This window comes from Rhinopithecus roxellana, chromosome 3, assembly GCF_007565055.1.
Source record: "Rhinopithecus roxellana isolate Shanxi Qingling chromosome 3, ASM756505v1, whole genome shotgun sequence".
Lineage (NCBI taxonomy): Eukaryota > Metazoa > Chordata > Mammalia > Primates > Cercopithecidae > Rhinopithecus > Rhinopithecus roxellana.
The window spans coordinates 130635211-130648556 of NC_044551.1; the positions used below are offsets into that span (position 1 = coordinate 130635211).

The 13346-nt window shown below is 35.5% G+C and overlaps 1 protein-coding gene across 3 annotated transcripts in view; it reads left to right on the forward strand.

Moving 5' to 3' along the window:
* MCTP1 (multiple C2 and transmembrane domain containing 1) overlaps nt 1-13346 on the forward strand; it is a 606741-nt gene that overhangs the window by 206004 nt on the left and 387391 nt on the right. For 2 of the 3 annotated variants that reach the window (XM_010380611.2, XM_030927232.1), the window contains exon 1: nt 3827-4022. The exons of the other annotated variant lie outside the window; for it this stretch is intronic. In XM_010380611.2, coding sequence (XP_010378913.1) covers nt 3966-4022 — 57 coding nt within the window. In that variant the 5' untranslated portion in view covers nt 3827-3965. Of the gene's footprint in view, nt 1-3826; nt 4023-13346 lie in introns of those variants that run through there. 3 annotated transcript variants of the gene reach the window in all.

Sequence of the window (13346 nt, forward strand, 5' to 3'; positions counted from 1 at the left end):
CTGTACACCAGTTAAAATGAATAAACTAAGCAGAACCACATGTAAATCTTAAGAAGATAATGCTAAGCAAAAAGAAAAAAAGAAGATTTAAAGGATCTATACACTATTATATTTGTATAAAGAATAAAACGTGCAAAATAATATCTTGTTTATGGATATACACATATCTAATAAAAAGTATTATAAAAGACATACAGTATTATAATAAAAAGTATTATAAAAGATATACAGTAATGATACAAGCAAACCCAGGAGGGCGTTTACTTTTGGAGAGAGAAGAAGGGATGAGATAGGTAAAGATATATGGAGGTTTTAGATGTGTCTAATAATATAATGGTTTACTTCTTCCAGAAAATCGGAAGCAAATTTGGCATAATTTTAAGTAGAGGCAAGGAGAATGGAAGGAGGGTGTCAACAGACCATGTAGGAGGTTTAAGTTACTAGGCTTAGAGAATAAAATAGAGCCAAACAGGCATCAGTTTGTCAACACTGTATAAATTCAGATCCTCATTAGTCATACTAAAAGTCAAACAGCCCTTACTCTTGCTTCAGACTCTAAGCACCTTCAGCTGTGTCATTTTTAAAAAGGGGTTGAAACTGTGGAAATCTAAGGGAATACAAAAGCAGGAGATGTGATGAGCATGCCTAAGATAATGTGAAGATTTAAGACTAGAGCAAGCCAGAAAAAACAACAAAAGGTTTAGATTTTGAGTTAATTAGGAAAGCAACTGTTATACCCAATTCAGAAGCCTGAAATGTTTCAGTGAGCTGTTAAATAAAAAAGTTTGTTTACTCTGATCCAAGGCTAAATTAATATAAAGCATATTATTATAAACATTGGACTGTTGATATGTTTGCAGTTGAATAAATCCAAGCTGTATTTTATAAAGCCAATAAAATTGCTTGCAGGTGGCCAACAGGAGAAAACAAAAAAACAAAACAAAAAAAACACCCGAAGACCTTGGCCAGTTTTAGAAGGTACATTGGAGATTCTAATGCAGCTTCCTGTCTCTGTCTCTCTCTGCCCTTTCTTTTTCTCTTTTCTGTCTTTGGCATTCACTTTAACCAGACTGAAAAATTGGAGTATTCATAAATTGGGGCTGGTAAAGAATGGAGAGTGGGACAGAAAAGAGCACCATCATTTCTATTACATTGTTTTAAAAAATAGTAAAGGAGAGTAGTACACTTAGAGTGAGTACAATGTACCAAAATATGGAAATAAAAAATATTAAAATTTTTTAAAAATGTAACATGTTCTTTTCAAATTACCTAAGGAATACATTAATTCATTTTTATTTTACAAGATTTACGCAGGAGGTAATAAACTGAGCAAAACGTTGGATCTCTCTTTGTCCCCCATCACTTCCTTACTTCAAATCTCTTTCCCAGACCTAACCACGTGTCCACAGTTGGTGTGCAGTTTTCTGGGCCCTTTTCTGTGAATATGCATATAAAAATGTATATACTCATAACTGGGACAATATATTTTTCTACAATATATTATTTCTGCTTAAGATCTTTTAGGGAGCTATGCATCTCAGTGCATCTAGATAACCTGATTCTTTAAAAGAAAATAACTATGTAGTATTCCTTAGTATGATTAACCCATTATTTATTTAACTCTTCCACTGTTTAGGGCTCCTTACATGGTTTCCTGTTTTGACTACTGTAATTCTCCAGTGAACATTCCAGTATATTCATCATTGCAGTAAAGGGCAAATGTGACGTAATGCATAAGAGTATCTGGTAATTACAGTAGTATTATCAGGAATCTGCCTTTCATGTATTTGGCTTTGTTTTTCTCTACATCAGCCTCATTTTTAGACAATGTGGTAGCAGATACAACAACCAGCAGTTCTACTCTTAATGTTCTACAAACTTAATCTCTTTCTCAATGTTAGCAAAAGTGGAGAGGTTGGCATGCTTACTAGACCAGCGTGGGTCACATGCCCATCCTTGACCCCTGCGTTGTAGCTCTGTGCATAGTATGCAATGATTTTACATTTTTGTAAATAGGAGATAAATAGACATCCTAATGGTGTCCAGATTTACATCATTGGGATTAAAGTGTTCTAAGTATTTGCTAGATTAATGAAACAAGTATGTTGTTTCATAGCATTGCATATGATAATGAAACATGTTATACATAGAAGATCATTAATATTCTAAAAAGGGGACAATTTCTCAATTCAAGAAAGTGTTGCTCAGTGTATTTGCTGAAAATTCAGTGATATGAGGAACACATTTCTTAATTTTATATTATTTGCCAAAACATAGCAAAAAATCCATATTTTATTCATTTATTAAATAATTTTTTGATTAAATTCTGCTATGTATTGATGACTATGTCAATAGCCTATTGAAACAAAATTCCTGCCCTCAGGTTTCTTACATTCTTGTTAGAGACCACAGACTATAAATAGGTAAACAAATGAATAAAGAAGGACATTTCAAGCTGTGATGTACTATAAAGGAAATAAAAAAGATCATCTGATAGAAAGTAATTGGAAAAGGTTACTTCAGGGGAGGTAGTCAGGGAAGACCTTCCTAAATGTTCTGGAAAGAGAATATTTGAACCACCACCTGAAGACTGAAAATGAACCTTGAACCCCAGGCCTATGCTATTATGGTAGCCACTAGCCGTGTGTGGCTATTGAACACTTGCATATGGCTACCTCCAGTGGAAATGTAACACGAGTGCAAAATAGACACCGGATCTCCAACACTAGTACAAAAATGATAAAACATTTAATAATTTTATAATTATTACATGTTGACATGATGATGTTTTAGACATACTAGGGTAACCATTATTAAAATTAATGTTTCTTTTTTCATGTGACCACTAAAATACTTTAAATTACATGTATGCTTCACTGTATATGTCTAACAGCCGTGTTCTAGTTGGTTTCAACCTACTTACTGTTATTAACATGGACTTTTTCAGCTTTTTTTCCTTGAAGAGGCTGATGGCAAGTGAATTTATGTAGTAGACTTTTCTCCAAGCATCTATGTCTGTAATATTTATTGACTGAGATATCCAAATATAATAACTCAATATTGATCAAACTTAATACAACTCAGGGTTAAGGGATAACATGTGCTGGAGAAAGCATGTAAAATTGCCACATTTACTAGAGGAGTTGTATCATTAGTCATGTTCCTTTAGAAGGGTTCACAAAACAAATAAAAGGGGACTCTGAGTTGGTGAGGTAGGCAGAGCTAGCAGCACAAGGTAATGACAGTGTAGGAAAGGATTTCTCTGGGATGAACAGCAACAGCAAAGCATGAAGATCTATTTCCATTCTCTACTTACTGAAGGAGATTCTATTGTGTTAGTAAAGCATGCCACTTCTTGCATGTTAAAATAGAATTTTCTTCTGTAATTGTTTTCATACTGATGGGAATGTTAGTGACTTTAGTGTTCCTTTTTTTTTTTTTTTTTTTTACATATCTTTCTGGAAGATGTTGGCAAGTTCTCACACCCTTAATAACATTAAATTAATTCACTGCAGAGAACAAGCAGAATAGTTTTCTTTGTGCAGTGTTTTTATTCTCGTTTCCTGTTGTGGCTTTTGCCATGGGGAAGAGGTTGACTACTAAAACTGCACGTTTGATTTAGCAGGTGAAGTTTTTAATATTTAATGTGAGTATTTTAGGACCCCAGATATGATGTTTGTTATGTAATCTGTACTAACAGTTTTGCAATGGGAAACTCTTCCCCTACTGGTTTGAGAGTTGAGTCATATCCTGTGAATCTAAAGCTACGTTATTTAAACATCACGGGTTCTTCTTACTTTCATTCCAAGTCGCTGCTGTGCAGAGCAGCAAGTGCTCCGTGCAGGGCTGTTGCTATCACTTGGAGGTGAACAGCCTCTTTTGCCAGTATTCAGTGAAGAAAGGCAAGTCTAAATATGCAGTTCTCTCACTGGAGTGAAAGATGTTTTGTTCATTTCTAATCAACTATGCTAGACAGCTGCAAGCTGAAAAGTGCCTGCAATTTGCCATTTATTTGTAATAAGGTAAGTAACATATTTTGGTTTACTCATTGGATTGTGGCAGCCTTAATGTGGCAGTTTAGGTGTATGATTGTACCTTAGAAAAATGCCTTCTCACGGGGTATTGAAGGTTGCATTGGGATTCTAATACAGATAATTTTTAATTTACGGTGTAATCTACTTGTGAGATACATAGTATAATACATTGATATTCCTTTTATGATCATTTTTAATGAAAAATATAGTGCCTGAGAAATGGAAACATTGTAGTAGCTTTATATTGGTTTAGTTTTTTTTTTTTTTTTTTTTTTTTAAGGATTCAGTAGTTGTCAGGTTCTTATTTTCTTATATTTCTTTTGCTACCCTATGATCTCAGTTAAAGGTGAAACATATATCAGATTTATATGATTATCTTTGAATAATTATAGCTCAATAATTATATTTTTCTATTGAACAAAAAAGTGGTCTTAGTAATTATTAGAAAGTTTAAAGTGGAAAATTAGTGAAAGCCTCTGGACCTTTCACATTTGGCTTTCCATTTAAGTGAAAGGCAAGCATACTGAGAAACTTCTGATTATTCTGTTTGTTTCAAAATTGTATGAGCTTGTTTATCACTGCCTACTTTCTCAATTGCTGTTGGAGGCAGTCATACGAATTGTGTGGCTAGAGAAATCTGTGGATAGAGAATGAATGAGAGGTTTATTTTTCAAATTGTTTAAGCTTGCTTTTAAAGCTAATTCAAAGATTGGGGTGACACAGGAATATTGTCTTGGCTTTATATTGGTTGAAGAAATAACATCAAATCAGTGTTTAAAGTGGTATTTGGTATCCACATAACTTTGCATACTCATATTTAAGGCCTTTACATTCCTTTCAGCTAGAAAAGGTGAATTTGGTTTCGAGAGCTATAACTGAATTAGCAAGATATTAATGACTTGAGGTTTTCAAAAATGTGTCTGCTAATAGCTGGCATTATGAATACTTTGGTACTTCTTAATTGACTTACTATCATGCTTGGAGATTGTTTCATTTCTATTCAAAATTATAACCACTGCAAAGTTGCTAGCTTCTAACTAAAACATGGAAATTACTTTTCATTAGATATGTATTCAACAATTCATGTTTTTGCAAAGGTCAAGGGGTTAATGAGCTGATGGGAGCTATGTCATGATTCTCCTCTTCTTTGGAGTGGAAATTGAAATTATTTCAACTTCCAAACATATTTGAAGGCAGTATTTTAAATTGGAGAATACAGTATTCCAAATTGGAGAATACTGCTTCCTTTGCAGGTTTTGCGTGCTAAGGATTCTCTGTTTGGTCTAGTTTGATGGAGCATGGATTTGTAGAATGATTATCAAAATGTAACATCTGACTTTTGCGATTTCTTAGCTATTGCCACAGTACAAGTGTCCAAATCCTTACTCTGGGAATTGAGCCATAAAAGTACAAATGCTTAAAGGACAGCGGTAGATTTTGTATCTTTCAAAACTGGAGGTGGTATGGTAGATTGTTTTGATACAATGTATTTGTTGAAAGTGATTAGCAAAAAGAGATTTCTCCAAAGCTTACCTTTGAAAAAGAGAAAAGAAAAATGTAAACAACCAATGAACTTCCAACCCTTTCTGTTAGAATTGAACTGCTATTTTATATTTATATAACTGTACTCTTTTTCAGAGCTATGAGAAGAGAAAAAGATGACTTTTCACAATTAGAGAAGTTAATGACATATGTTCTGCTATACCAGTGAACATGATAGATTTGAAAATAAAACTTCGCTTTAAAATCTCTTAACTCTTAAGATTTAGAAGACAATTAAAAGTTTTCTTGTGTTGGTAATATTAACAAAAGTTATTCTTTATGCCTAAAAATTCATAACATGATCACCATTTATTTTAATAAAAAATATAACTCGTATGAAAAGTGTATGCTGTCTTCATATCCTGTGCTGCAATGTATAGTTTCAAGAGATAAGTGGAATTTATCATCATGCTATGTTATGAATAAATCCTAGCTCTGCTTTGTAATGAAGTTCATGTTTGCTTTGATTCCAAGAACTATAGAAATCTACTACATGACCATTAGGAGATGAAGGTAAACAGATGGAATTAATAGGCATGTATCTTTTACAATCTTTGCTAAATATAAATGCAATGAGATAGCATGTGATCTATGTGACAAAACCCCGGGCTATAAGGAGTGCAGTGGGAAGAATCAACACTTCTTTGTAATATCAGAGAAAACCTCTAGTTTTGGAAGTGACAATGAAGCCCTTGTCTTCTTTTGATTTTGTTTTTCTATCTACAGAGTAAGGAAACACTGTAATGCTAGATGACAGTCTCATACTTCCCATAGGTGCTTAGTAAATATTAGTGATACTGGGAACATCAAGGTAAATGAAGCATTTTGAACTCACCAGGAGAGTCTGTTGTTATAAGTGCTGAGATTTGTAATGCATATCCCCCTGAGATAAACCCAAGTAGGAAAGCTATGGATATGGTTTGTTGGGCTTTAATTCCATCTTAATTTAGTTGAGATACTCAAATTAGTCACTTAGTCTCCCTTTGCTTGAGTCATTTCACTAGTGGGATAGGATTAGTAATATTTATTCACGGCAACTTACAGCATACTGAAATATACCAAATCAAGTTCCAAATCTCACTCCACAGGGATTTCTCTCCAAAATGAAAATAATAGTAATGCCTAGCATTTAAGTCAGACTATATAATAACTATTTATGAAGTATCTGTTTTACAGCAACTTTATGAGGTATAGGTTCTATTATTATTATTATTTCCTTTTTATGATGGAAAAACTGAAGTACAAGGAAATCAAGTGACTTATTCCTAACATCACACAATTAGTAGTAGAATAACCAGAATTGAACCTAGGTAGTCAGGATTCAGAGCCAAGATACTTAACTACATTCTATGCCACCTTCTATTAGAATCCCTTGTTCTTAGTAATTTGAAATGACTGCTATAATGTACTACAGAGAGGAAAATACATAGTTTTAATGTTACTACATTTAATCATTTTAATGACTGCAACATTCTTATTCTTATTGAAACCCAGGCCTTTATGAGCCAGAAATATACTGAAGTTATTTGGAATTTACGTAAGATGGGGGCTTTATTAACACAAATGTGTCTGGAATGAGCATACATAACTGAGAGCTCTCCTAGGTGATCATAGTCTGTGATGATACAAAAGATTTCCCTTTTTTGTTGTTGTTTTTGATGTGCAGGTGGGGCAGAAACAGTTTTCAGTCTATATTTAGTTGTCTGATACAGTCCCAGGAAAGCTTTAGGGAATTTTGTGTTTTGATAGAAGATTAATGTCACGTCTGTCTTTTTTCTGTTCATTCCCTAAACATTTCCTGGTGAAAGTCATTATTTGGGAAGGAGCACACTAAACAAACTGTAGAATGGAGAAGTTTAGGTCTGTTATACAACTAGGTCCATTTTGATTTGCTTTCCCTAGAGACTCCACAAATTATCTTTGAAATTCTTCGGTGGCTTTCAAACCTTCATGTTTCCTCAGGTCTTGCAAACAAGATGGAGGGATGGATGTATTCATGGATGGATGGATGGATGGATGGGCAGATTCATGGATAGATAGATGGATAGACGGATGGATGGATGGATGGATGGATGGATGGATGGATGGATGGATTGTAGGGATAAATGAAGGTGTTCCCATATCTGTTCTGAGTCATGACTCATGTACCTGACACTGGATTGGGATGAGACTAGAAAATGTGGGCCCAGAGGAATGATGTATGAGATATGAAAGAGTTTTCCTTAGTTCATCTCATATTTTGTTGTCTGATAGTTTTCAATGTGGAATGAACATAGCTATAAGCCATTTCTTGCCACAAGCCTTTCTTCTATTTCATATTAGTTTTTAAAATTATATATAATGAACCATAATTGATTTACTTCATGGATTCAAAAGCTAAATATATGCAGATATATACATATATATTTATACACATTATTCATATGCAGAGAAAAAGAGAGACAGATAGAGGTGCGATAAAATTAAAAGGTCAAAATAAATTTGAACACCTAAGTTAATGAGAATTGTTAAACTTTGACTATTTTATAATTAATTTATTATGAAGAAAATAACCAAGATGCAGAAGAAACAATTATGGCAAAATATCAAAAAAGAAAGGTATTTTTAAGATCATTTTTCAATGCTTGTTTACAAAAGTGCATAGTATTTCTTTCCATTTTAGAATGGCAGCCTTTTTCCCCGCAATATTTTATCAGATAACTCAAATAAGAAGTCTGGGAATCAAAATTTATTTGGCACAATTAGTCAATTGTGAGTGATCATTTCCAAAATAAGGAAGGTGACTAAAGGCTTGAGTTAGTAAATTCTGCAAGTTTCAGAGATGGTATTAAGATGTTATTGTTTCAAGTTTACAAGGCGGGGAGGGAATACAGAGAATATTTTCCTGTAAAAATACTTGACCAAGCACAACTAAATAGGGTCAAAAGCTTTAGACAATGGAAACAACTCTACTGGGAAAATTATACATTTGGCTTTGACCCAAAGGAGTCATTAAAAACAAAAAGAAAAAAGAAAAAACCCAATTATCATATAGATTTTCCCCCACTCCTAAACAAAATAGCATATTTTCACAGTTTGAGAACATTTTATTCCTTTATATACAGAGGCCTTGTGTTATTTGAAATACATTTGATTCCTGTGGCTCACTGTTTTCTGATGGTGATTTCTCTCACTTAGAAATAGCATGTTCCTCTCAGGCATGTTCTCACTCATAGGTGGGAACTGAACAATGAGATCACTTGGACTCGGGAAGGGGAACATCACGCACTGGGGCCTATCATGGGGAGGGGGGAGGGGGGAGGAGGGAGGGATTGCATTGGGGAGTTATACATGATATAAATGATGAATTGATGGGTGCTGACGAGTTGATGGGTGCAGCACACCAACATGGCATAAGTATACATATGTAACAAACCTGCACGTTATGCACATGTACCCTAGAACTTAAAGTATAATAATAATAATAATAAAAAAAAAAAAAAAAAAAAAAAAAGAAATAGCATGTTCCAAGTCAACAATCAGTGGACAGCATTACCCTGGCCCACTGGAAACCTTAACTCCACATAACTACAGTCTGAGACTCAGGTTTAACATTTGACAGTGAAGGACTCATTCTCTAACCCCTCTCATATTTCCCAACAGTCTATGAACTATTTCAATATAGGAATTCCTTTCCTCTTTTTTCGTTTTTCAACTCAATGGTTCCTGTGAATCTTGAAATCAATTCTGAAACAATTACTTCTAAGTTTAATCCACCTGGAAAATTTTCACTAAACTCATGTCTGGAGTTTGAAAAATGTTATGCTTAACGTAAACGAATGAATGTTTCATGGCAAGTGTGTACAGTACTCATTGCCCCTTTATCTGCAGTTTTGCTTTTCAAGGTTTCAGTTACCCATAGTACTGTATGATATTTTGAGAGACAGAGGCCATATTCATATAACTTTTATTATAATATAACATTATAATTTTTCTATTTTATTATTGTTACTGTTATCTCTTACTGGGCCTAATTTATAAGTTAAGCTTTATCATAGTTTTATATGTATAGAAAGAAATAGCATATGTAGGATTCAGTACAATTCTCTGTTTCAGGCATCCACTGGGGGTGTTCTAACATATTTCCTGAAGATAAGGGGACCACTGTACTTTAAATGTGTAAATAGCTGCAAAGAATCATTAACACACCAGACAGAAGAAGTCTCTGTAGCCTTATTACTGGTTTTAAATTATTGAAAAATCACACAGCATATGAACATTCAAGAGTTTCTGAAAGTCATGCAACAATTCCAAAAGTATCCACATTACCACTAGGAAGCCACTGATAATGGCAATAGTCACTTTTGAGAGAAAGTGTTAAGAAAGTTATTGTTCAAAGTTTTCTAAGGGGAAGAAACAAAGATAAAATTTTTACATGAAATTATCTTATCAAATCTAACTAAATAAGGTAAAAATATATGCAGGTTTTAGACCACATGGCAGGAGCTTTAAAACAAAGGGCAGCGTCTCCATTTGGGTGTTTTTTTATATATCAGACATTAATTTTTTCAGAAATTAAGACTGAAAACTATATTTGCCACATTAAAATATTCTTCCCATTATATTGTTACCTCTTTCTCATTGTATCTATTATTTGTGCAAGTTTTCATGAGAGATTATTTTTACATTTTACAATTTTAATTGAAGTTTTACAAACCAAAATTATGGAGAAGGTTAACTAAAAACCAAACATCACTTTGATTTTAAAAGTTCAGTTCAATGAGTCAAAGCAGTCCAAAGTGTTGTACCAGCTGTAAAATGTCCATGATCTCTTTCTTTACCCTGAATAGTGTATAATTCATATGAATAATGTTTAATTGAATATGAATAGTGTATGAATATGAAATATTCATATGAATATTGATAATATTCATGCATCCATTCATCCATCCATCCATGTATCTGTCTATCCATGCATCCATCCATCCATCCATCCATCCATCCAGCAGCAAAAAGAAGTTGAGTCATTATCAATATGGGCTCATATAAAATATGAATAGTGTATAATTCATATTTACAAAATGTTGATAGTACAAGGTGCCTTAGAAATCAACTAACTCAGCCCTCTCATTTTGCAAATAAAAAATATTCTGCCACAGGGAAATTAAATGAGTTGTCTAAAATTATATAGCCAGCTCCTGACAGAGCCAAACTGGGTGTGGGGTTGCTGTCATGTACCTCTGCAATCTTTTTAGAGCATCAGTCAACATGAGTATCCCTATCTAAATTTAGTATTTAAATTCTGCATTCATTTTTCCTGCTTATTAAAATGTTAATTGTGCACAGTATAAATCGATCTAAGCTTGACCTAATTTCCTTTTGGCCATGAACATTTTTATGAGCCCTATTTTTTGGAAGGACATATTTTATGCCCTAGGTAGAACCACAGATTCTACCTAGAAGCTTTTCCTCATATCTGAAAGTTTGCCTTCATTTTTATTCACTTGGCACTGTAGATATACCTGTAATCACACAGATAGGTCCACATTTAACCGCTTGTGCGCATCTAAGATTGGTTATACCTCTCCACCTTCTCCAACTTTCCAGATCCTAAAAATAAACACATGTTCAAACTTCATAAATACAATTCATTGTATTACTAAAAATGTATACACCTATCCAAATCAGTTAGCAAAATAAATGGCAATCGATTACTAAACAGTATATTAATTATACCTTTGTCATCAAAGTAGTAATGCTCTAGGAGTTGCCAGCCCTCTCTCGGTAGCCCCTCCAGAAGTTGGGTGGCCACACCAAGCAGCAGCACTTCAAAGTGCTCAGTCCTCTACACCTTCAAGTGGACAGTGCTAAGGGGCTTGGTCTTCACCTTACAGGAGAGCGATTCTTCAGCTGCATGGTGAAGCAGATTCACCAGGGAATCTTGCTCAAAGTACATGTACCCAGGCCTACGCCTGAGAGATTCTCAATCATAAGGTCATGGGTAGAGCCCAAGAATGTAATTTTTTTTTTCTCTTTTTATTTTACTTTTTTAAGACGGAGTCTCACTGTGTCCCCAAGCTCCACCTCCCAGGTTCAAGCAATTCTCCTGCCTCAGCCTCCTCAGTAGCTGGGATTTCAGGCACCTGCCACCATGCCCGACTAATTTTTTTTTTTTTTTGTATTTTTAGTAGAGACGGGGTTTCACTATGTTGGCCAGCCTGGTCTTGAACTCCTGACCTCGTGATCCACCCGCCTCAGCCTCCCAAAGTACTGGGATTACAGGCGTGAGCAAGAATGTAAATTTTAAGAAAAGCCCAGGTAATTCTAATGCACACTTCAAGTTAAGAAAACCTGGGACACCAAGAAAAGACTTCAAGGAGAGGGTCTGATGATGCCAACAACCAGGGCATCAACGAGAAAACACTGAAGGGAGGCACCTGAGCTCCTGCGTGTTCCATATTCCTGCCATTCCCTTTCAACTTTACCTTTTTGTAGCATATCTAGTGTGCTCCCACATTCTAGCACTGTCTTCTTCTTCCATATCTTGGGGAAACCTTTTGAGTATGGGCATAACCACTTGGAAAGACAGAGGTGAACTCACAGAACACCCTATGCTGGGAGTCTAGTCAGGGTGCAATCAGTCACTTCCCCACTCCACACTCAGTAAGGTTGAGGAGATGGTGGGGGATGGTGTGAAGGGAGAACAGTCACAAAATGCAGCAATGAATGGGTACCCTTAGTCCTAAGCCAGAGGCTTCCAGCCAAACCTCAGCAGCAAAGAGAAGTTGAACTTTGAGTCTGGATGAGAGAAGTCTAATGAGGTGAGGAAGCTGGGATTCTGCTAACCAAAGAATAGCTTTGGCAAGTGCCACATTGTGGACATGGTCCCACCTATGCCCGAGATTGAAAGAAAATTAAGACTAACTCCCTAAAAAAAGAGAACAATCAGCTGTACAGGATAGCTGGGCTGCTGAAAGAAGGCCCTGCAAGCTTCGTTGTGACCATGGGCTAGTGTGATGAGCTGTAACAAGGAGCAAAGTGGACCATGTGGCACAGGGCTTGAGAAAAACGTCCTCCATACCTCCTGTGAAAATAGTTGCTAAGCGCGTTTTGGAAGGCCAAGGCGGGCGGATCACGGGGTCAGGAGATCAAGACCATCCTGGCTAACACGGTGAAACCCCGTCTCTACTAAAAATGCAAAAAATTAGCCAGGCATGATGGCAGGTGCCTGTAGTCCCAGCTAATCGGGAGGTTGAGGCAGGAGAATGGCATGAACCCGGGAGGCGGAGCTTGCAGTGAGCCGAGATTGTGCCGCTGCACTCCAGCCTGGCCAACAGAGTGAGACTCCATCTCAAAAAAAAAAAAAAAAAAAAGAAGGTTGCTAAGCAGAGTCCAAATTTGGAGCTGGAACAGTTGAGGTTGAATCTAGCTCCAAACACATATTGTGACTTTGAGAATATTATTTGACCTCTGTGGGCTTTAGTTTCCTCCTCCTAAAATGAGAATGAAAACATCTTCTTTGGAACTAGTAACCATAGGTCTAGATGCAGAGTATAATATTGGCCCCTTTGTGCTGCCAATATTTTCACATGATCAATGCACAAGGCTTTTTCACATGATCATAATTCAAGCCAGCACTAGTCTAATGGTCTGTAGAGCCATCAATGAATGTGAGACAGTCTTGGGCAAAAATTGAAAAAACTTGTACTGTGTAGGGTGAATGTGACTAGTAGAGTGATTTATTGGAATCTTTACAAGCTCTTGTTTGCTCTTGTTTATATTCCCCCAGCC